Here is a 22504-nt window from a genome sequence, read left to right as displayed (position 1 = left end):
GGACCCAAACCAAGCATCCAAAACGTTTTGGCTGTAGACAGTGACTGTTGTTCCTTGCTGACAACCTCCTCCATTCATAATCCATATATATTGCCAACAATCTGAACCAAAATTTTCACATTTGGATTCATCACGGCATCAAACATTTTGATAAAGTTTTTTGTTGTTGTTGTGTTTACCTTAACCTTTTCACCCTATGTCTTTCCTTAAAAATAATTTCTTGACAACCACGCTCCCATCTGACTGTCCAGATGCATCTCTCAGGTGCTGTGTCAGGTCTTTGCTGGGTTTTCTTTCTGTTTTTAGGGATATAACTTTCAAATACTGTTAATCTGTTGTAGATAGATTTTAGACTTCTTGCTTCCTCTTTTCTTCTCCATTTGTTAAATATGTTTTAAAAAAGGGAATAAATAAATAAGCAATTAGCACACAAGTAATGTAATATGTATAAAATTCCCTACTCATGAGCTGTTAATCAGTGACATTACTGTGCTACTTCCTCTAGCCAGACAGACAGGAACTTGGAATAGACGACAAGAGCAGTGCAGATAAAGGAACATGCACCAGAGAGTGCAGCAGAGAAGGAGAGGGAGAGAGGATGTAGCCTAGCTCTAGCCAGAGCAGCATCACCCTGACTAACCGCTGAATCTCAGTAATGCAGCAGAATCAATGGCCCAACTAAAGAAAGGTAAGAATCAAAGGAATGCTGAATATCTCTGACTGTTTTCTGTGGCTGCAGTTGTAGGGCAGATTGCATGCGCATAGTCGAGACAGAAAAAGAGAAGAGAGACCATAACAGATAGTTGTAAATCATATTATACCAAAAGGCTTTAGTATTGTCCTGTCCTTGTGACACTGTACATTTTGTACCTGTGATGTATGAGTTTTTGCTACACTTGCAGTTTTCTTGCACCAGAGAGCAATTCCTATGTAAAACTACAGCAGCATCAGTGAGCTGTGTCATTGCATCTCGACAGTGTGATCTAACGCCGCAGTACCCACCCCCCACCTCCCCTACATGCTATGCTTCTCTCTGTCACTTCCCCTTTCTCTGTTCCACTAGTTTCTCTGAATGATTATTCTTCTAACTTAATCTTCTCAAGGTAAAACTTGTCAGATGCAGAGGGCTGGGTCACCAATAGATATAGTTCTGCTGTAAATAAAAAATATATTACTTTGCTATGTATAGATGGAAAGGGCATCTATTCAATCTAGATGGGCAAACAGATGACAAAAGGGGAGGGGGTGATATATTTTACCATGAACCTATTTACTGTTTTTGCTATATTTGCTGATGAACAAGGTGTTTGTCACCTTCAGTGTCAGTCTTGCAATATAACCAGAAAAATCTCTTTCCAAAAGTTCTTGAAGAAAATAACTTTTCTTAAAACAATAAAAGAATAGGAGTCACATTGCTAAATAAAAATGATCCAACCAAGCCCTGAAAAATTTGAGACAAAGTCTGATATCACCACCGGGGGTGGGAGTTGTCACCATAGTAACAGTGGATGAAAAAGCTTTTTGCAGATTGAATGGCAAGGCAAGGCAAGGCAAGTTTATTTGTATAGCACAATTCAACAACAAGGTGATTCAAAGTGCTTTACAGAGACATTAGAAACAAAAGCAAATAAAAAGCATGATTTAAAATTGATTAAAACAAGCAAACAAACAAACTAATTAACAAACAAACAAAACAGTATATAAAATCAAAACAGATAAAATCAGAACAGTAGATAAAATCAGTAGGTAAATGTAAGTTTTGAAATTTAAGCTTAAAAGTGTGGATTTGTTGCTTTATTCAAATGCAGCTGAGAACAGGTGAGTCTTCAACCTGGATTTAAATAAACTGAGTGTTTCAGCTGATCTGAGGCTTTCTGGGAGTTTGTTCCAGGTATAAGGAGCATAAAAGCTGAATGCAGCTTCTCCGTGTCTGGTTCTGACTCTGGGAACTGATAAAAGACCGGATCCAGATGACCTGAGGGATCTGGAAGGTTCATACTGTGTCAGGAGGTCACTGATGTATTTTGGTCCTAAACCATTCAGAGCTTTATAGGCCAGCATCAGAACTTTAAAGTCTATTCTCTGACGGACAGGCAGCCAGTGTAAAGACCTCAGAGCTGGACTGATGTGGTCCACTTTTTTGGTCTTAGTGAGGACTCGAGCAGCAGAGTTCTGAATGAGCTGTAGTTGTCTGACTGATTTTTTTTTTTTTAGGTAGACCTGTAAAGATGCTGTTACAGTAATCAAGCCTACTAAAGATGAATGCATGGACTAGTTTTTCCAGGTCCTGTTGAGACATCAGATCTTTTATCCTTGAAATATTCTTGAGGTGATAGTAAGCTGACTTTGTAATTGTCTTAATGTGTTTTTCTAAGTTTAGGTCTGCATCCATCACTACACCCAAATTTCTCTGTTAAACAGAAGGGGTCCCAAGATGGAACCTTGGGGAACTCCACATGTGATACTTGTCTGCTCAGATGTGAAGTTACCTATTGATACAAAGTATTTCCTGTTTTCTAAGTATGTTTTGAACCAGTTTAGTACAGTTCCTGAAAGACTTGTCCAGTTCTCCAGTCGTTTGAGTAATATGTTGTGGTCAACTGTATCAAATGCTGCACTGAGATCCAGTAAAACTAAATGGAAGTAACATTTTAACTAACCAGCTCTAACTTTTAATACAAATCTATTGCTGTTTTGCTTTTATTCTGTACATGTACATTTGAAACATTTTACAATTCCATGAGCAATTTAGAATCACCGGTCATCTAACATGCATGTCTATGGACTGTGGGAGGAAACTAGAATGGCTAAAGGAAACCTATTACGTACAACCTCCACACAGAGGCCATGTGTGGTCTGAACAAGAAACCAACTTGCAGTAATTTTACCAATGTTAACTGCAGTTCCACTGTGCAGCCATTGTGTACTTTAGGTGCCAAATAGTTGTGTTGTTCAAACCTAATCAAACCATGAAAATTAAAGTCAGAATTTCTTGCCTAAACCTTATAAAACAGCTACAGAGAATAAAAGTCTTGTAGTTATAAAATAGGTCTAAAAGATCTGAAAAGATGTGACAGTTCAGATCCTGAGACTGACACAAAGTCAGAGCTCTATTACAGGGAGTGCAGAATTATTAGGCAAGTTGTATTTTTGAGGAATAATTTTATTATTGAACAATAACCATGTTCTCAATGAACCCAAAAAACTCATTAATATCAAAGCTGAATGTTTTTGGAAGTAGTTTTTAGTTTGTTTTTAGTTTTAGCTATTTTAGGGGGATATCTGTGTGTGCAGGTGACTATTACTGTGCAGAATTATTAGGCAACTTAACAAAAAACAAATATATACCCATTTCAATTATTTATTTTTACCAGTGAAACCAATATAACATCTCCACATTCACAAATATACATTTCTGACATTCAAAAACAAAACAAAAACAAATCAGCGACCAATATAGCCACCTTTCTTTGCAAGGACACTCAAAAGCCTGCCATCCATGGATTCTGTCAGTGTTTTGATCTGTTCACCATCAACATTGCGTGCAGCAGCAACCACAGCCTCCCAGACACTGTTCAGAGAGGTGTACTGTTTTCCCTCCTTGTAAATCTGACATTTGATGATGGACCACAGGTTCTCAATGGGGTTCAGATCAGGTGAACAAGGTGGCCATGTCATTAGTTTTTCTTCTTTTATACCCTTTCTTGCCAGCCACGCTGTGTACTCCACAGCGTGGCTGGCGTGTGATGGAGCATTGTCCTGCATGAAAATCATGTTTTTCTTGAAGGATGCAGACTTCTTCCTGTACCACTGCTTGAAGAAGGTGTCTTCCAGAAACTGGCAGTAGGACTGGGAGTTGAGCTTGACTCAATCCTCAACCCGAAAAGGCCCCACAAGCTCATCTTTGATGATACCAGCCCAAACCAGTACTCCACCTCCACCTTGCTGGCGTCTGAGTCGGACTGGAGCTCTCTGCCCTTTACCAATCCAGCCACGGGCCCATCCATCTGGCCCATCAAGACTCACTCTCATTTCATCAGTCCATAAAACCTTAGAAAAACCAGTCTTGAGATATTTCTTGGCCCAGTCTTGACGTTTCAGTGGTGGTCGTCTTTCAGCCTTTCTTACCTTGGCCATGTCTCTGAGTATTGCACACCTTGTGCTTTTGGGCACTCCAGTGATGTTGCAGCTCTGAAATATGGCCAAACTGGTGGCAAGTGGCATCTTGGCAGCTGCACGCTTGACTTTTCTCAGTTCATGGGCAGTTATTTTGCGCCTTGGTTTTTCCACACGCTTCTTGCGACCCTGTTGACTATTTTGAATGAAACGCTTGATTGTTCGATGATCGCGCTTCAGAAGCTTTGCAATTTTGAGACTGCTGCATCCCTCTGCAAGATATCTCACTATTTTTGACTTTTCTGAGCCTGTCAAGTCCTTCTTTTGACCCATTTTGCCAAAGGAAAGGACGTTGCCTAATAATTATGCACACCTGATATAGGGTGTTGATGTCATTAGACCACACCCCTTCTCATTACAGAGATGCACATCACCTAATATGCTTAATTGGTAGTAGGCTTTCGAGCCTATACAGCTTGGAGTAAGACAACATGCATGAAGAGGATGATGTGGACAAAATACTCATTTGCCTAATAATTCTGCACTCCCTGTAAGATAAGCATTTGTTTAACCTTAACTAATATTTACTTCATGAATTTCTTCACAAATAAAATTTTAACCATTGAAGAGGAAATAAAATACTCAGTTCAATTCAATTTTATTTATACTCACCATATCACAACAACAGTCGCCTCAAGGTGTTTTATACAGTATTTTAAGTTAAGTTTGGGAACCACTGCCTTAGGCAGTATCATAAGGGATAGAACGCATTGTCACTGCTATGCAGACGACTGTCAGGGTTTCTGGGTCTTTGACCCAGTATTCTTAGTTCATGTTCACTGTTTATATTCTGTCTGCTTCACCTCCTGTTTTATTGTGTTAGCCTTGGTCCATGTGCATTATGTTCCGTCCTCTTCCCGTTTATCATTAGGTCATTATGTTCAGCTGTGTACTCACCAGGTTCTAATCTCTCATCACTCAGCCTGTGTATTTATGTCCCTCAGTTCAACCAGTCCAATGTCGTGTCATTGATGTTATTGTGATGTTGTTCTCGCCGCTGTTAGGTTGTCCTCTGTTCAGTTCCGTCAGGTCAGCCGGTCAGTTGTCAGTCAGTCTTTCATTCATCCATTCAGTCAGTCGTCCAGCCGGCCAGCCGTTTCCTACTTCTGTTCTGTTTGTTCACTCCGTTGACAATAAAACACCAATCTTCACCTACCTGTGAGTCCAGCGTTTGGGTCCTCCTTCTTTCGTCCACGACCTCATCCTGACAGAATGACACGACCCGTGCCACGAAGACACGATGTGGACCCAGCGGACTCGGACCTCTTCGAGCGGCAGGACGCAGCGCTCTCCATTTGGGCGGAGAAGCTCAGGTGGAAACAGCGGCTCTTCTCAGAGAGGGAGCACGTCTTCGAGGGGACTCGTCTGGCTCTGGGCGGGCCTCGGAGACGCCGCGGTCCTCCACCTGCTGCCTCACCTGCAGCGGAGCATTCGCCGCGGAGAGTGGGCGTCACAGGCCAAGCTTCGGCCGCTCGCTCTCCCGCTGCTCCGCTCCTCGCTCGCCCGCCAGCCGTTCTACTCACCGGACCTTCAACCTCGCCATGGCACAGTGGCTCCGCCTACCACCTCGGCTCAATGGAGGCTCCCGTGCCAGAGGCTCATCTGTTTACCCCGCCCGCTTCCTCTACCCGGAGAAAGCGGCACACACGCCACCGTAACATGGACTATTTCCAGCCACTCCCGGCGGTGAGTCCCAGTGACTGTTTGCCACCTTCCTCAGTTGACTCTTCACATAAGATAAATAATAGACGCCTCTCCGATTCATGGGGAACGTCCCTCTTGGACGACAATGTGGACTGGGTAGACTTTTTCTGCTCTGTTTCCCCAAAGACAGCTCAGTTAAAGACTGTAAATAGCGGTGGCAGGAAGACCAGAACACTCCCCAATAAACCCGTCAGTATCACTCACCCAGTTGTTATTTCCACACCCATTATTCAGCCATTTCCCACCAGCATGGGGGCCCAGCCTACGCCCACACCAGTGCCAGCCCCCAGGAGGAGGGCAGCTGTGACCCGGTCTGCCTCCACACCTGCTTCTGTTTCTCAGGTGGGGGTGACTGGTGTCCAGCCACCTTCCGTGCCCGTCCCAGCGCCCAGGTTGAGGGCAACCAGAACCCAGCTTGACCCCCCTGGAGGCTTGGAAGAGCTAACCGGTCCACCTGCCACTTCACCTCTTCATCCACCTCCTGATCCAGCTTTTCATGCCCTCGCACTATCACTGGTTAGGCTAGCTGAGGTGTCCCCTGCTCAGGCCCCAGCTTTATTAGCCCAGGCTGCACTGTTGTCCCCTTCACTAGCTCACTCTTTAGCTCAGCCATTAGCCTCACCGGCCTCTGTTTATCCATCAGTCTCCTTAGTCCAATCAGTTCACTCACCTGCTGTTCAGCTTCCAGTCCAGTCAGTTCCCTCACCTGCTGTTCAGCTTTCACTCCAGTCAGTTCAGTCACCTGCTGTCCAGTCTCCTGCTGCCCTCCAGTCAGTTCAGTCACCTGTAGCTCAGTCTCCACCTGTCCTCCAGTCACCTGTAGCTCAGTCTCCACCTGTCCTCCAGTCACCTGTAGCTCAGTCTGCCGCCCAGTGCCCTGTAGTCCAGTTGCCTCCTGTTTCCCAGTCGCCTGTCCACCATCCCGTCCAGTTCCCGGACCTGCAGCCACAGCACCCAGAGCCAGCTGTGAGCTCTCCTGCTCCTCAGCCAGGGGTCTCCGCACCCGCTGGCCCGGCCGCTCCTCAGCCAGGGGTCTCCGCGCCCGCTGGCCCGGCCGCTCCTCAGCCAGAGGCGTCCGCGCCTACTGGCCCTGCCTGTCTCCAGCCAGAGGCCTCAGCTGCACCCACGCCCGGCCCGGCCTCTGCCTCAGCTGCACCCACGCCCGGCCCGGCCTCTGCCTCAGCTGCACCCACGCCCGGTCTGGCGTCGGCCTCTGCTTCTGCTCCGCCTGGTCCGGCTCCAGCCTCAGAGCCTTCAGCCTCAGAGCCTTCAGCCTCAGAGCCTTCAGCCTCGCCTGGCCCAGCCTCCGTGCCTTCAGCCTCGCCTGGCCCAGCCTCGTTTGGGTCTGAAGCTAAACGGCCATTTTCTAGACCGCTGGCTAGGCCACTGGCCGGGCGCCATCGCCGTCGTGGGCGGCCCCCTCTTCGCCTGAGTGGCCGCCGTCGCCTTCCGCACGGCCGGCCCCCGGACCCTCTTCGCCTGAGTGGCCGCCGTCGCCTTCCGCACGGCCAGCCCCCGGACCCTCTTCTCCTGAGTGGCCGCCGTCGCCTTCCGCACGGCCGGCCCCCGGACCCTCTTCGCCTGAGTGGCCGCCGTCGCCTTCCGCACGGTCGGCCCCCGGACCAGCGCTGTCATCGTTGCCGTTGCCGTCCGCACGGTCGGCCTCCCGAACTGTGTCCACGTCGCCGCCGTTGCCGTCCGCACGGTCGGCCCCCTGAACTGTCTCGTCTCGACCGCCGCAGCCGCCCACTGGACCGGCTCAGTGGTCACTGCTGCCTTCCACGTGGCCGCCCTCCTGAACTGTCTCTGTGTGGACTCCGTCCCTCCGTCCTGGGCCCCCTCCGCCCGCCCTGTTCTGGTTTTTCGTTCTTTTGGCCGTCGGGTGCCGGCCTATGCGGGGGGGGGGGGGGGGGGGGGGGGGGGTACTGTCAGGGTTTCTGGGTCTTTGACCCAGTATTCTTAGTTCATGTTCACTGTTTATATTCTGTCTGCTTCACCTCCTGTTTTATTGTGTTAGCCTTGGTCCATGTGCATTATGTTCCGTCCTCTTCCCGTTTATCATTAGGTCATTATGTTCAGCTGTGTACTCACCAGGTTCTAATCTCTCATCACTCAGCCTGTGTATTTATGTCCCTCAGTTCAACCAGTCCAATGTCGTGTCATTGATGTTATTGTGATGTTGTTCTCGCCGCTGTTAGGTTGTCCTCTGTTCAGTTCCGTCAGGTCAGCCGGTCAGTTGTCAGTCAGTCTTTCATTCATCCATTCAGTCAGTCGTCCAGCCGGCCAGCCGTTTCCTACTTCTGTTCTGTTTGTTCACTCCGTTGACAATAAAACACCAATCTTCACCTACCTGTGAGTCCAGCGTTTGGGTCCTCCTTCTTTCGTCCACGACCTCATCCTGACAACGACAACTTTATCTATTCATGAAGCCAGATAAAACACACCAATTAGTTAAACTGCAGGAATGTCTTAAAGACATAAAGACCTGGATGGCCTCTAACTTTCTGCTTCTTAATTCAGATAAAACTGAAGTTTTTGTACTCAGCCCAGAAAATCTTAGAAATATGGTATCTAACCAGATGCTTACTCTGAATGGCATTACCTTGGTCTCCAGTAACACTGTGGAGTCATTTTTGACTAGGATAAGTCCTTCAATGCACATATTAAACAAATATGTAGAACTGCTTTCTTCCATTTTGCATATTATCTCTAAAATTATGTCTTGATGCATGCTCAATCATCCAGGTAAGGAAATCCCCAAAATTGATTCTGTTCACCATGGACGTAGTGTTCAGTGAGAGAAACTGTCATGTCTGTGTGTAGGCAGGCAGGAAGAGAGGACCCAAAATGCAGGACTCACTGAGGCAGAAGTAACTCAAAACACACAGCTTTATTGCTGGTAAGAAGCAGAACAGAAAAACACTAAGTAAACTGGAAGAACAGAATAACTAGGCAGGAAGGCTGGCTGGCAAACGGAACACACAGAGGAAGCGAGGGTGAACAGACGTTAACGACGCGACACCGAGTAGGGGAAGACACAGACACTAAATACAAGAGGTGAACGGAGCGAAGAGGAAACAGCTGGGAGACACGGCTGATGCTGATTACACTGACGAGACAGGGAGAGCACAAAGCTGAACGCACTGACATAGGACACAGACCTACAAAATAAAACAGGAAGCACACGACAGACAGAGACACAGACTCGTAAACAGGCATAATGACGTCATGGGCAAACAGCGGGACATACGGGCAGAAAAACCCAGATGGTCAAGTTCAGGGGGCCGACCCGGAGGCCGACAGCGCAGGAGGCCAAAACAGTTCAGTTCTGGGGGCCGACCGTGTGGACGGCAACGGCGGAGACGGGCAAACAGTTCTGGGGGCCGGCCACGCGGAAGGCAGTGGCGGCGACAGAGCAGATCCGGGGACCGGCCATGTGGAAGGCAGCGGCGGCGTTCAGGAGGTCATCACCGACGGCAATGACACCCAGCCGGTGGCCTGGAAAGTGGCCGGTGATGTTGAGGAGGCAGTTTGGGACCTGAAGACTGCTTGGCCCCCGCAGCACCAGGCGAGGCAGAGGCTGCAGGCGGCGTGGATGAAGACTCAGAGGCTGCAGGTGGCGTGGATGACAGAAACGTTTCGTCATTCATCCAAGTGACTTCTTCAGTGTCTGTTCACTGCAGGTTTCCCCAACCCTATAAACGGTACTGTTTATAGTCAAAGGAGCTTGCAAAGAACAGCGTCTGGACTTCTTTAAGTTGCTTGAAGACGTTTCACCTCTCATCCGAGAAGCTTCTTCAGTTCTAAGGTCAACTGGTGGGGAGTCCCAGATTTAAACCTAGTGGGAGTACCCCCCCCCCCCCCCCCCCTTGTGAGGGGATACTCCCACTAGGTTTAAATCTGGGACTCCCCACCATTTGACCTTAGAACTGAAGAAGCTTCTCGGATGAGAGGTGAAACATCTTCAAGCAACTTAAAGAAGTCCAGACGCTTTTCTTTGCAAGCTCCTTTGACTGCAATGACCTGGATGACTGAGAACCTTCACAGACGGTACAGTTTATAAGGTCATTCAGCTCCTCAGGTAGGGAACCAGTCATCTCCACTGTGCTGTAGCTCTTCCCCTTGAAATGTGTTATGGTTTTTAGCCCACTCCACATGCGCCTGATGTTTGAGACAACGTCAACCACACTGATTCATTTGTGGATGTATCCAGTAAGCAGTTTGTGTGGTCATTTACGTTATTGTTGGCAGCAGTTTGAAAAACCTCCCAGTACATAGTGTGGAAGGAGTGATGCAGGACCATGTGTGATTAGTTGGTTCAGCATTGAACCCAATCATTTCATTGTCGCTGGTTGCTCGTGCTTCAGCCTCTGCCTATTGGCTGGTAGCAGCAGGACTGAGGAGTAATCTGATTTGCTGAAAGGTGGGCTTTATAGGCACATGTGAAAGGGGTCTAAAGGTGATCCAGGATGTTATAGCCACTGTAGAACCACTGTTGAAATCAGCCACATATCTCACTGATCTAAACTGCACTACTGTAAATGCTTTATAGGCAATCATTCTGTACAATACAATAATTATAGTTCTTCAACTGTTTATAACATATTTCATATTTCTGTATAGTTTCATATTTCATATCTCTGTATAGTTTTCATATTTATATCCTGTTCATAGCCTGTACATACCTTGTACACTCAGTACAGTATAGCATATTCATAACATACCTTCATACCATGTACATTGTAACATACCCATAATAGACCCATTTTTGTAGTATACCTATATATCAATTTTATTGCTAATATATATTTTGTAATATATCTATTGCTAAAGCACTTTCTGGATGGATGCAAACTGCATATCGTTGCCTTGTACTTGTGACATGTGCAATGACAATAAAGTTGAATTCTATTCTAATTCATGTTGGAAAGCTTACATGGCAGAACTTTCTTCAGGCTGGCTTTGTCGCTTTGGGGTGTAGTACTTCTTGCCAGTGGTTGACATCATATAGCTTGGGCAGCACCCACACAGTGTCAGCGTAGGGGGAAAAAATATAAACAGCGGTACAGAACACATTTGATCATGAGGTGTTCAACATCAGGGGAGCACCTTGATGAAACACGCCATTGCTTGTTAGTCATTATAGACACGCCACCTCTCCTCCACTTACCGGACTCCTTTGTCCAGTCCTGATGATGAATGGAGAAGGAAGAATAGCCGATTCAGGGATTGAGGCATCCAACCAAATAAAGACATTACAGTCCATAATATGCTGTGGAAAGCAGTTCATCCATTTTTTTCCCCAAAATTTGGATGTTAGCTAGAAGAATCTTGGAAAAAGGGGAAACGTGTTGTCTGTTTCTCAGCCTGACCAGAACTCTGGCTCTTTTCTCCCTTTTCCTCCAGCGTTGTTTCTGCTCAGGTATCCAAGTTAAGCCACCAGTGTGGTCCCAGATTATGAATGTTGTAGGATGTCTAAAAGAGTCTGTCTGTCATAGGTGGTTAGTTGTTGCCAAAAAAACTAGAAAATAGCACTTACAACACAAGAAGAATGCAAAATTGAGGAGGACGCTGAGTGGTAGTAGTCATCCTCACTGGCATAATCTTACTGAGGGTGAAGTCTTCTGACATGGCCCACCAGGAGGAAGCCGACCCAGGAGGTTAATTCTCTCGCTTGATCTGGGAATGCCTTGGTGTTCTCCCCGGATAAGCTATAGGAGGTGGCTGGGGAGAGGGAGGTCTAGGCTTCTATATTTAGGCTACCGCCCCGCGACCAGGCCCTGGAAGAAAATGGAGCACCTCTTCAACCTGAGCCTGAGGTTGGGAAGAGTCCCACAGCTCTGGAAAACCTCCTGTGTTGTACCAGTGCCAAAGACTTCACGCCCCAAGGACCTCAACAGCTACAGGCCGGTGGCTCTGACATCCCACCTGATGAAGACCCTGGAGCGGTTGGTCCTGGCTCAGCTTCGGCGCCTAACAAGCTCATCACTGGACCCACTTCAGTTTGCCTACCAGCCTGGCATTGGAGCGGATGATGCCGTCATTCACCTCCTACATCGTTCCCTCGCTCACCTGGAGACCGCTGGAAGCACTGTGAGAATCATGTTCTTTGATTTCTCCAGTGCCTTCAACACCATTCTTCCCTTGGTTCTAAAGGACAAGCTGGTGAACTCTGGAGTGGACCATCACCTCACTACCTGGATCCTGGACTACCTCACCGACCGACCACAGTATGTGAGGACTCAGGGCTGTGTGTCGGACAGGGTCGTCTGCAGTACGGGGGCCCCACAGGGAACGGTTCTGGCTCCGTTCCTCTTCACCATCTACACTGCAGACTTCTCCCACAACTCCACCCAGTGCTTCCTGCAGAAGTTCTCTGATGACTCTGCAATAGTCGGCCTCATCACTGATGGGGACGACAAGGAGTACAGAGGTCTGACCCAAGACTTTGTGGACTGGTGCCAGCTGAACTACCTCCAGATCAACGCCAGTAAAACCAAGGAACTGGTGGTAGACTTCCGCAGGCACAAGCATTCTCCACTGCAACCACTGAACATCCAAGGTATGGACATTGAGGCTGTGGACAGCTACAGGTACCTTGGTGTTCATCTGAACAATAGACTGGACTGGACTCATAACTCAGACGCCCTCTACAGGAAAGGGCAGAGCAGGCTGTACCTGCTGCGGAGACTCAGGTCGTTTGGAGTGGAGGGCCCACTCCTGAAGACCTTCTATGACTCTGTTGTGGCTTCTGCTATCTTTTATGGCGTGGTCTGCTGGGGCGGCAGCATCTCTGCTGGGGACAGGAAGAGACTGAACAGGGTGATCCGAAGGGCCAGCTCTGTTCTAGGATGCCCTCTGGACCCAGTGGAGGTGGTGAGTGACAGGAGAACGGCGGCTAAGCTGTCATCCCTGATGGACAACATCTCCCACCCCATGCAGCAGACTGTGACAGCACTGAGCAGCTCCTTCAGTGGGAGACTGCGGCACCCACGGTGTGGGACGGAGAGATTTCGCAGGTCTTTCCTCCCCACTGCTGTCAGACTCCATAATAAAGACTTTAACTGATCAAGCACACATATCCATACATATGCAATAATACTAAGTGCAATAATCCTTTCTGTCATCGTTGTATTTTTACTCAGTTGTATATAGTATTTGTATTTGTATTCTATTCTTATCTTATTGTATATTTATTTTATTTTATTCTACTGTATATAGTATTTTATTTTATTCTATTCTGTACTGTATTTATTCTTATTGTATTCTAATTTTTGCCTCATAACTTTTGCACTGTCCACTTCCTGCTGTGACAAAACAAATTTCCCACGTGTGGGACTAATAAAGGTTATCTTATCTTATCTTATCTTAAAAATTGATGAATGAATGAATGGATGGATGGATGGATGGATGGATGGATGGATGCATGTTTAAAAAAATATGACACACAAACACACACGCTCCTATAAGCCACTATGACTAGGTAAATTAAGCCAGCATCCAGTTATTTAGCTTGTTATTGGCAGTGATAAGATTGGTGTAATAAAACAGTTATATAAGCCATCCGGTGATATTAAAATCACTCCACTGATAATAAATGCCAATGGTGAAACAAGCTTGGGTCTGCATGTTCGATGTATCAGAGGAGTTTGGAGAAATTTAAAATATTTCCTCAATTATCTGTCAGTCTATCATTATAAAAAAGAGGAGAATTTTGATGTACAGCATATAATGCTTTTGAATAGAAGAACCTTTCCTTTTGATTTGTGATTATTTATATATTTATTGTATTCATGTTTTTTATTAAAGACAAACATTCAAATTGCTGGTAGAAAGGGCAAGAGAATCTTCGATCCCAGTAACTGGTCAAAAGTAAACAACAACAACAGAGTGTTTAATTTGGGAATTTTGCTTGTGCTTGGATAGCTCTTTTAAAATGATGGGCAAGGAGTACAGAAATCTTGTTCATTTTATTGACTCATCATCTTCTGAATCTTAATAAGGCCAAAGACAAAGAAATGGTGATCAACTTCAGATGGAATGAGGAGGATGTATAAAGGCTATTATTAATTAAACAATTTTCCAAAAAGTTGCAAAATATTTTCCAAAAACCTTTGAATGAAAGTTGAACTTTAACCAAATATTAATTGTTTATATAGCAATAGCAAAAACATTCATAAACTTGAAATGTTGGAATTAGCATTACTATCCCAGAAAAAAACATTCTATGGACAGGCTCTATTTTCCGAGGAAGCTGAGGTCTTTCAACATGTGCCACAAAATTCTTCAGTTTATAGTGAAGAGGATGTTGTATTTTGATGTGGTCAGCTCGGGGAGCATCAGAGCCAGTGACACCTACAGATCAGGAAGGGCAATCACACTGAACTTTTTTGATTGGCTGCAAACTGTGCACCATTAAAACTGTGTCAGAAAGGTCACTGAACATGTCATTATTATTGTTACTCATAGACAATCAAGGCCATCCTACCAATATGTACCAATGCTGCATTACTGAGTATACAGACTTTTAGTACATATACTGTAAGCTACATGTATAAAACCAAAGAATGTAAAAAGTGATTTCTGTAGCTATGAATTTATTTCTTCTTAACATGATTTTTTGTCACATTAAATATCTTGATAAAATATAATGGTAAAATACTTCAAGTGAGGCATCTCAAAAACCTACATATACCATTTTCATGTAGAAAGTGGCATCCTGCTTTTAAAAAATGTCCTTGACCGTAGATATATGGATTAACACTTAATGAATTGAATAACTATATCCAATTAAGATGAGGCGAGTATAAATGGTGCTGCCACTCCTAGGTTTATAAGGGACACAGCAATAATAGATCATTATTATTATTTATTTTCATTATTATTTCTGTCTGGCTAGTTTGTCAGCTAAATACCTTTCTGTTTTACATTTCTAGGACAAATTTCAGTGAAGTATTTTTCAAGCTTTAAGCTGAATGTGATAGCATAGACACAGATAAATACTGTAAAGAGTCTCAAACAAAGTGATGTATTTCCAAAACGTAATCACATCTATAATGATATGCATAAAAAAATAAATTCTAGTGGATTCCTACATGTGGAATTCCCATGGAATCTTGTGCTAAGTTTGCAACAATATTGTTCTTTTTTTAAGCTATATGTTGTATGTACTGAGGCCAGTATTAAACTCTGTTTCAGGCACCATGGCTGTTGGATTGAGGCCAGTGATTTTGCTGCTTTTGCTGCTCTGCTGTTGGCAACTTGCCTCAAGTAAAGAAGGAAAATCCACAAAGAAAGGAAAAAAAGGAAAGCAAGTTGTCTGTCCATCGTGAGTAACATACAGTTGTCATATATATATATATATATTTGGTGTCACAGTTCGATATTTTTTCGATACAAAAAAATGTTCATGCCTTTTTAATTTGTCATTTATTAAAATTATAAATATATATTTTAACTCAAAAGTACAGTTTTTAAATTTAATGTTGCTGAAACAACAAAGTAATAAAAAAAATAAATCTATCTGATCGAGAAATCACTGATCTTTGGAAAAGAGAGTTTATTACAGAGAAATGGCTCTTTCCAAAATAAAAGCTATACTATACGCTTCTTCAGGGCTATATTCTCAGCAGCATATTAAACATATCAGGTCCCCATAAGGAGAATCATGTGCTAACGGCTGTCTAAATGACTCTGTAAAGTTTGTAGCATGCATGCTTGTTGTTTTTGTCTGCTTCCACTTGTCTTTGCACTAGGATGATGTCAGAGTAAATGTGCAGTCATATTCGTTGTGTTCCCACTAGTGCTGTCAGCGTTAATCTGAAATGACGTTAACGCCACAACTAGGGTTGCCAACCGTCCCTTAAAAAACCGAATCGTCCCGTATTTAGAAACAAAAGTACACGTCCCGTATTGAGCTAATAAGGGACGCACTTTGTCCCGTAATACAGTGAGAATCAAAAGTAGTCTATAAATGTTTATGGAATTAACGCTTTGTTTGAAATCATAATTCCCAGCCCCTCTCCTGCTTTGTGACCAATGAGCTGACACCACACTTATGACAATTTGAGTATGACAATTCAGATTACCGCTCATCTCATTGGTCGAGGAAAGGTCGCTTGCGGAGAAAATACCGGAAGACAACAGATGACCACAACAAGAAGCATGGCCAACAGGGAAACAAACGCCGACACTGCGGTGCAAGTCTCGGACGACAGTACACCTAAAGCTGAGCAGACACTGTGCGATTTTTTCAGTCACGTTATTCAGCTCCTGCTCAAACTGCACGATTGACTCGCAGAGGTTAGAAGTTGGTCGGTCACGATGCAGGGTCTCACACTATACCGCCTGATGCTCTGATGCGACCTGAGTGCTCACACTGTGCCTCCATAAAATGAAGGTTATAACAGAAATTATGTCGCTCGCTCGCGCTCTCTCTCTGTCTTTCACAGACACACACACCACCACCATCAACTTTGCTAAATTGCTAATGAAAAACATTGATCAGGCAGCTGTGATTAAGCAGCAATGTAAATCCAACTATTTTCACGGTTGTTGTGGTCGTGATAATTTTGTGATGCCACATCGAAAAGGCTCGGATGAGCTTTCCAAAGTTCTACAAGTTGTGCCTCCATCGCTTGTGTCCAGATCACAGGCCGCACAGCCGTGCTGCTTCGTCTTTTTCACCGACGTTTACGTGTTTGCCCGTGAGCAGTGTGAGCGGCTGTGGTGACACCCTCACGAGCGATTGATGATCGGGAGCTGGTCGTGAGGTGTTAATCGCTTCTTGTTACCCCACGTATACTACACGACGCACGATCAGTGGCATGTCTAGAAAATTTTTGTTGGGGGGGCCAGGTAGGGGCACAGATTTGGAGAAGGGTGGCAGATGTAATTGGCAGATAATGTTAAAAACAATTCTACCAACCGTTAACCATAATTCAATAACCCTGTAAACCTAATAACCGAATGCGCTTTTAACTCTTATTAGAATGAGATTTTAACCACTACGGTGCAAAGTTTTTAGATACTGCGTTGATAAAGTACAAGAGATACAATCAGTCAGTGTTTACTCAGCATTCAAGGACATCAATATTTGCATAGTATTTTTACTGACATGTAGTGCACATATGTTTTGGGCAAAAACATTTTTGAATATTAAAATATGAACATTTTTGACATACAATTGGCAAATTAGCCAATGCCTGTTAAAAAAAAAAGAAGATAATCTTCTCACAAACTGGTGTTTGATTTTGAAACAGGAAAAAAGTGGGGAAACAAATGAAAAGACTAACATTTGAATAAAACCTGAAAGCAAGTAAATACTTTCTATGCTGCGTTATGGTAAACTTTGGTAATATTGATAAAGAACAACACTGGCTGATGATGAAATCCAGTCAGCTGGCATGGTGACACTGCCAGTATTAACCTGCAGGGCTGGACTGGGACAGAAAATTGGGCATTTTGACTACAGACCGGCCCACCAGGTATTAAAGCCATAAAGCCTTTGAATGAAAACAAACACTGTTGTGACAGTGATGTACACTGTCTTTTTGGTATATGTATGATTTCTATACATTTTATGTCAGATAAAAACTTTGGTTGTACGATTTAGATAATTATTTAATAAAAGCGAGATATTTTAAATGAGAATAAAAAAGAAAAGTATTTCTTTGTGCCCCCCTCTCCCTGTTAATGCCCTACCTGCCCCCCTGGCAACACTTTGCTAGACCCGCCCCTGCACAGTTACCAGCTGTCAGCTACTTAGAAAAGGATCCTGGTGTTATTTGTCTCTCAGAAACAGTTCATAACTTCCCTTCAACTCATTCATGTCACCTAAAAGGTAAACCTGTTTCTCCATCACCTGTTCAGCTCTGATGATTCAGTAAGGACATCTCCTGGTTTCATCTTCATGTTTCCCTCTCACCACATATCCAAACCGACATCATGACCAGCAGCTTTACAGCTGTGGCTCCAGCAAACATCAGCTGATACTAGAAATTAATATTAAATAAATTCTAACAACAGCTGATCAAGCTTAAACGTGCTGCTGTTGTTTAGCGCGACATCCGCTGGTTTCCTCTTTCATGGCGCAAAGTGGGCGATAAACAAACAAGAGAGACGATCAGCTGATCATTGATCAGTTTCATGATTGAAGTAGCAATAGAAGAGGCAGCTGCAAAGACAGAATAACTCCAGCTTTGTGTCTTTTTCCATCCTAGCTGAAGTACGGGACAAACTGCGTCTCTTCTCAGCTCAATATGAAACGCGTAATATTTTCTCTGAATGAGGGACCATTCCATTTTTTAAGGAGCTGTTGGCAACTCTACTAACTAACCTTATGAATAAAATAAAGTTCACTATCAGTAACATCATAGCAACTGAACAGCTGTATAGAAACTCCTCATGCTAGCTCACGCAGTATGAGGTATTGTAACTGACTGTAAAAAGTCAGCACAATGAAAATAAACTGCACCTAAACTTGGTTTATATCTGACCCAGATAGACTGCAGGTCATAACTTCTTACCTGAAGTTCAGTTCACCTGACACTTGGACCGGCGGCTGCCTCGGGTCTCTCCTCCTGCCTCACCTTCCCTCATCCACCTGTTGCCTCTGTGGAAGCTCCGTCATAGCCACCACCAAACAACTGAGTTATTTTTACACATCGGCCAGCATGTGGCCAATCCACCACTTCTCATTGTTCATGCCGTTACAAAAAAAATAAATAAATGGTAAATGGCCTGTACTTGTATAGCGCTTTTCTAGTCCCTAAGGACCCCAAAGCGCTTTACACATCCAGTCATCCACCCATTCACACACTGGTGACGGCAAGCTACATCGTAGCCACAGCCACCCTGGGGCGCACTGACAGAGGCGAGGCTGCCGGACACTGGTGCCACCGGGCCCTCTGACCACCACCAGTAGGCAACGGGTGAAGTGTCTCGCCCAAGGACACAACGACCGAGACTGTCCGAGCCGGGGCTCGAACCGACAACCTTCCGATTACAAGGCGAACTCCCAACTCTTGAGCCACGATCGCCCCTAATAAGTCATCAGCCCACCATGCAAACATCCGATGGCTAGTCCAGCTATGTTAACTTGTTAATCTTTCGCCGAAAAAACGTTTTCTGCGGTGCCGTCTTTCGTGCTTGGCTCTCCTACCTTTGCTAACATGATGCGCATATTGCAGAAGCCGGTGCTGCATTCAGTTACCCTCGGATATCTGAGCTTCACTGTGAAACCATAATCGTACATTTGATAATTCATTAAATTTTATTGTTTTAGCTTCGGGGTGGCACCTGGGGTGGCCAGTCTGGTTGGGGGGGTGGCCTGTGCCCCCCCAGGCCACCCCGCTGGACACGCCACTGTGCACGATGAAGGCCAAAATTGGGCCAATCACCAAATCGGTCGCACGACTCAAAAATCATCTCAAAATGGGCCAGAATTAAGCCCAGTAAGCCCAGCATTAGAGCAGCAATGTTTGTTCCCCTCAGAGAAAGAAAAATAGGCTGCAAAAGTACAGGGAGGAATGGGAAAAGGAAAACACCTGGCTGGGAAAGTGCACGATAACACCTATAAAGCGCACTGCACTGTGTGCCGGCGCACTTTTTCCATAGGCATGCTTCTAGTGGTGGGCACATGAAGAACATGAGGGGCGTGAAAGCTCGGGGAACCCTTAACCAATTTTTTGTCCACCAGGCACAAACTCCGAAGCACATACAAACTCCAAAACACGTAAAAACTCAGAAGCACATAAAAACTCAAAACAGTACAATGACAACAGAAGTGCTCCAGGATGCTAGGGGCAGTGTTGAGCTTTTGTTACCTAGTGGCTACACAAGCCAGCAAGTACCAACGACCGGATCTGGTAATAACAGGTAAATAAACTTTTTTGTTTTTTATTATTTGACTATATGTGAATGCTTGTGTATAAATACACAAACAATACACATATGCTTTCATGCTTTCAATTGTGTAATTTAAGTCATCTAGGTAGCTCTGCTTTGGAAGTTTGGAAGTTCAGTTCATGCTAGAAATGTGTTTTGGAGTTTGTACGTGTTTTGTCTCTAGGGGCCACCGCATATATTTATATATAAACATATATAAATATAGCTGGATAAACCCCCATAATACAAAGTAACACAGTACGACATGAAAAACAGTACAACGTAATGGAACACAGGCAAACTAAGGTAATGAGTGAAGTGGAAACAAACAAAAAAAAACCCCCAGAAATTAAAAGTCCAAAAACACAAACACAGGGTCATAGGACGTGACAAGTCTACGTGTACAGTAACTTGTTTATCATAAACACCATATGGGGCAGGGATAGCTCAGTAGGTAAAGTGGTCGCCCCATGATCGGAAGGTCGGCGGTTCGAATCCACTTAACGGCTACCCTGAGGTACCCCTGAGCAAGGTACCGTCCCTACACACTGCTCCCCGGGCGCCTGCTTAGTGGGCTGCCCACTGCTTCACAGAGTGAATGGGTCAAATGCAGAGAAAAACAAGTAATTTCCCCATGGGGATCAATAAAGTATCCATTATTATTATTATTACTGATTAACGTAAATATTTTTTTAAGATTTCTAAAATCCTATGTTTGTTATGTGATCTAAAATCTTACTTATAGCCACTTATAGCAACTAATAATATAATCACTTATTTGTCAGTATTGCCATTCATATATTTTAAGTTTGATGCTTTGTATATACCAGTGTCCTACATTTTGTTTCTGAACAGAGCCCATCAGTGACTTAACATTGCTAATCTGTAACAGTGAAAAAATGAAAGAAAATCTGTATGCCCATGCTAGGAGCAGAGACCATGCAATTCAATACGGCAAGTAATTCAGTATTTAGCTCAAATCAAGACTTTTTCATAAGAGAAACTGTAGAAATGAAATGTGTGTCTCTGGTTCTACCATGATGTATACAGTGACAACAGAAATCCAATAAAGCTGTAAAGCTCCATTAAGCAAAGTTTAGCATTCATTTAAAAAAATGAAATGTACGGATCCTAACACTCAACACTGAACTCAAAACCTTATAAAGATCTCTAAATTCATTGTTCTGACTTATAAGTCCAGCGTGTTAAATCCTAGTCCTTAGCAACTAGCAACTGTTGGCTAATACTCAAGTCCTGTTCCTTACATATAGTTTAAAACATTTTCAAGGCCCATATCCTCATTGGGATTTCTTTGTTCCAATTAGCCACAATCTAAACAAACAATAGGAGTGAAATTTTCCTTCAGTCTTCTATAACTAGATAGCAGAGGTGGTAAACGTACAGAAACGTAGTAGAAGTATGGATATACGAGTGTTAAAAATTACTACAGTAAACGTTGAAATACTCAGTTCAATTCAATTATATTTATACAGTGCTAAATCACAACAACAGTCACCTCAAAGCGCTTTATATTGTAAGGTAGACCCAACAATAATATATACCAGGGGTCAGCAACCTTTAACACTGAAAGAGCCATTTGGGCCTGGTTTCCACGCAAAAGAAAACACTGGGAGCCGCAAATACTTTTTGACATCTAAAATGAAGATAACACTGTATATATTGTTTTTTACCTTTATGCTTTGTTTGAACAACTAACGTGTGTTGCTTATGAAATCCATGAAGTGCTACAGAGAAAATTAACATTTTATTTATGTAATTAACACATTTTGAACTCTTTAAGAAATATAACGAAAGGAAAGACACCAACATGAATTAAAATGATCCATGTAGCAAACAAAAACTGTATATGTATATATATATATACATATATATATACATATACACACACACGTGTATATGTATATATATATATATTTTTTTATTTTTACACATATACATACATGCATATATATATATATATATATATATATATATATATATAATACACACAAGCCTAAGCAGATGTTCATTGGAGGTCTTATGATTATTGGGTTTTTCTCTGTATGTATTATTGTAGCATCTACCTTACTATATAAGGCACCTCGAGCTGACTGTTGTTGTGATTTCATGCTCTATGAATAAAATTGAATTGAATTGAGGTGAATTGAACTGAGTGAGTAGATCTGAGCAGATTTACAACATTAGGAAATTGCTGCGGTACTTTGTGCGAGACATATGATAAGAGAAACATTTAAATAAAAATAAAAAGTGCTAAGCAGGTTGATATATACATGAATGCAGGTGATGATCAGTGCAAAAATGGAACAGGTACAGAGAGCACAATACAGGGTCATGTGTTTGAGCAAGTGGTGGGAACAGTCTTATGGTTATTGTTCATGAGTCCAACAGCAGAGGGGAAGAGACTGTTCGTATGGCAGGCAGGAGTTGGACCCAAAATGCAGGCACTCAGGCACGAGGTTTAAACACAAAGAACTCAGGGTACACCGGGTTTAAATACACTGGGAAGTAACGAGGGGAATGAGACACAGAAGGAGGGCACAGCTGGGAGAAATCAGGACTGACGAGACAAGCAAAGCAGGACGCATTCACATAAGACACGGACCTACAAAGTAAAACGGAAGTATCAAACACAGACGCGAACTTGACACGGTGGAGACAGCAACTAAAAAACACAGAGACATAAACCATAAGGCAGAGGACTCTAAGAACCGAAAGA

The 22504-nt window shown here is 43.9% G+C and overlaps 1 protein-coding gene across 2 annotated transcripts in view; it reads left to right on the top strand.

Moving 5' to 3' along the window:
* Positions 1 to 529: 529 nt before the first annotated feature.
* LOC146571953 (glycine receptor subunit beta-like) overlaps positions 530 to 22504 on the top strand; it is an 80325-nt gene continuing 58350 nt past the window's right edge. For both annotated transcript variants that reach the window (XM_085275969.1, XM_085275970.1), the window contains exons 1-2: positions 530 to 688; positions 15079 to 15208. In XM_085275969.1, coding sequence (XP_085132095.1) covers positions 670 to 688; positions 15079 to 15208 — 149 coding nt within the window. In that variant the 5' untranslated portion in view covers positions 530 to 669. The remainder of the gene's footprint in view (positions 689 to 15078; positions 15209 to 22504) is intronic.

Source organism: Mchenga conophoros, linkage group LG6, assembly GCF_057382185.1.
Source record: "Mchenga conophoros isolate Kocher_MC1m ecotype Shallow Benthic linkage group LG6, M_conophoros_male_GT1.1, whole genome shotgun sequence".
In the NCBI taxonomy this organism is placed as follows: Eukaryota; Metazoa; Chordata; class Actinopteri; order Cichliformes; family Cichlidae; genus Mchenga; species Mchenga conophoros.
Note: the sequence above shows the minus strand (reverse complement) of the source record. Positions and strands in the feature narration are given on the sequence as shown.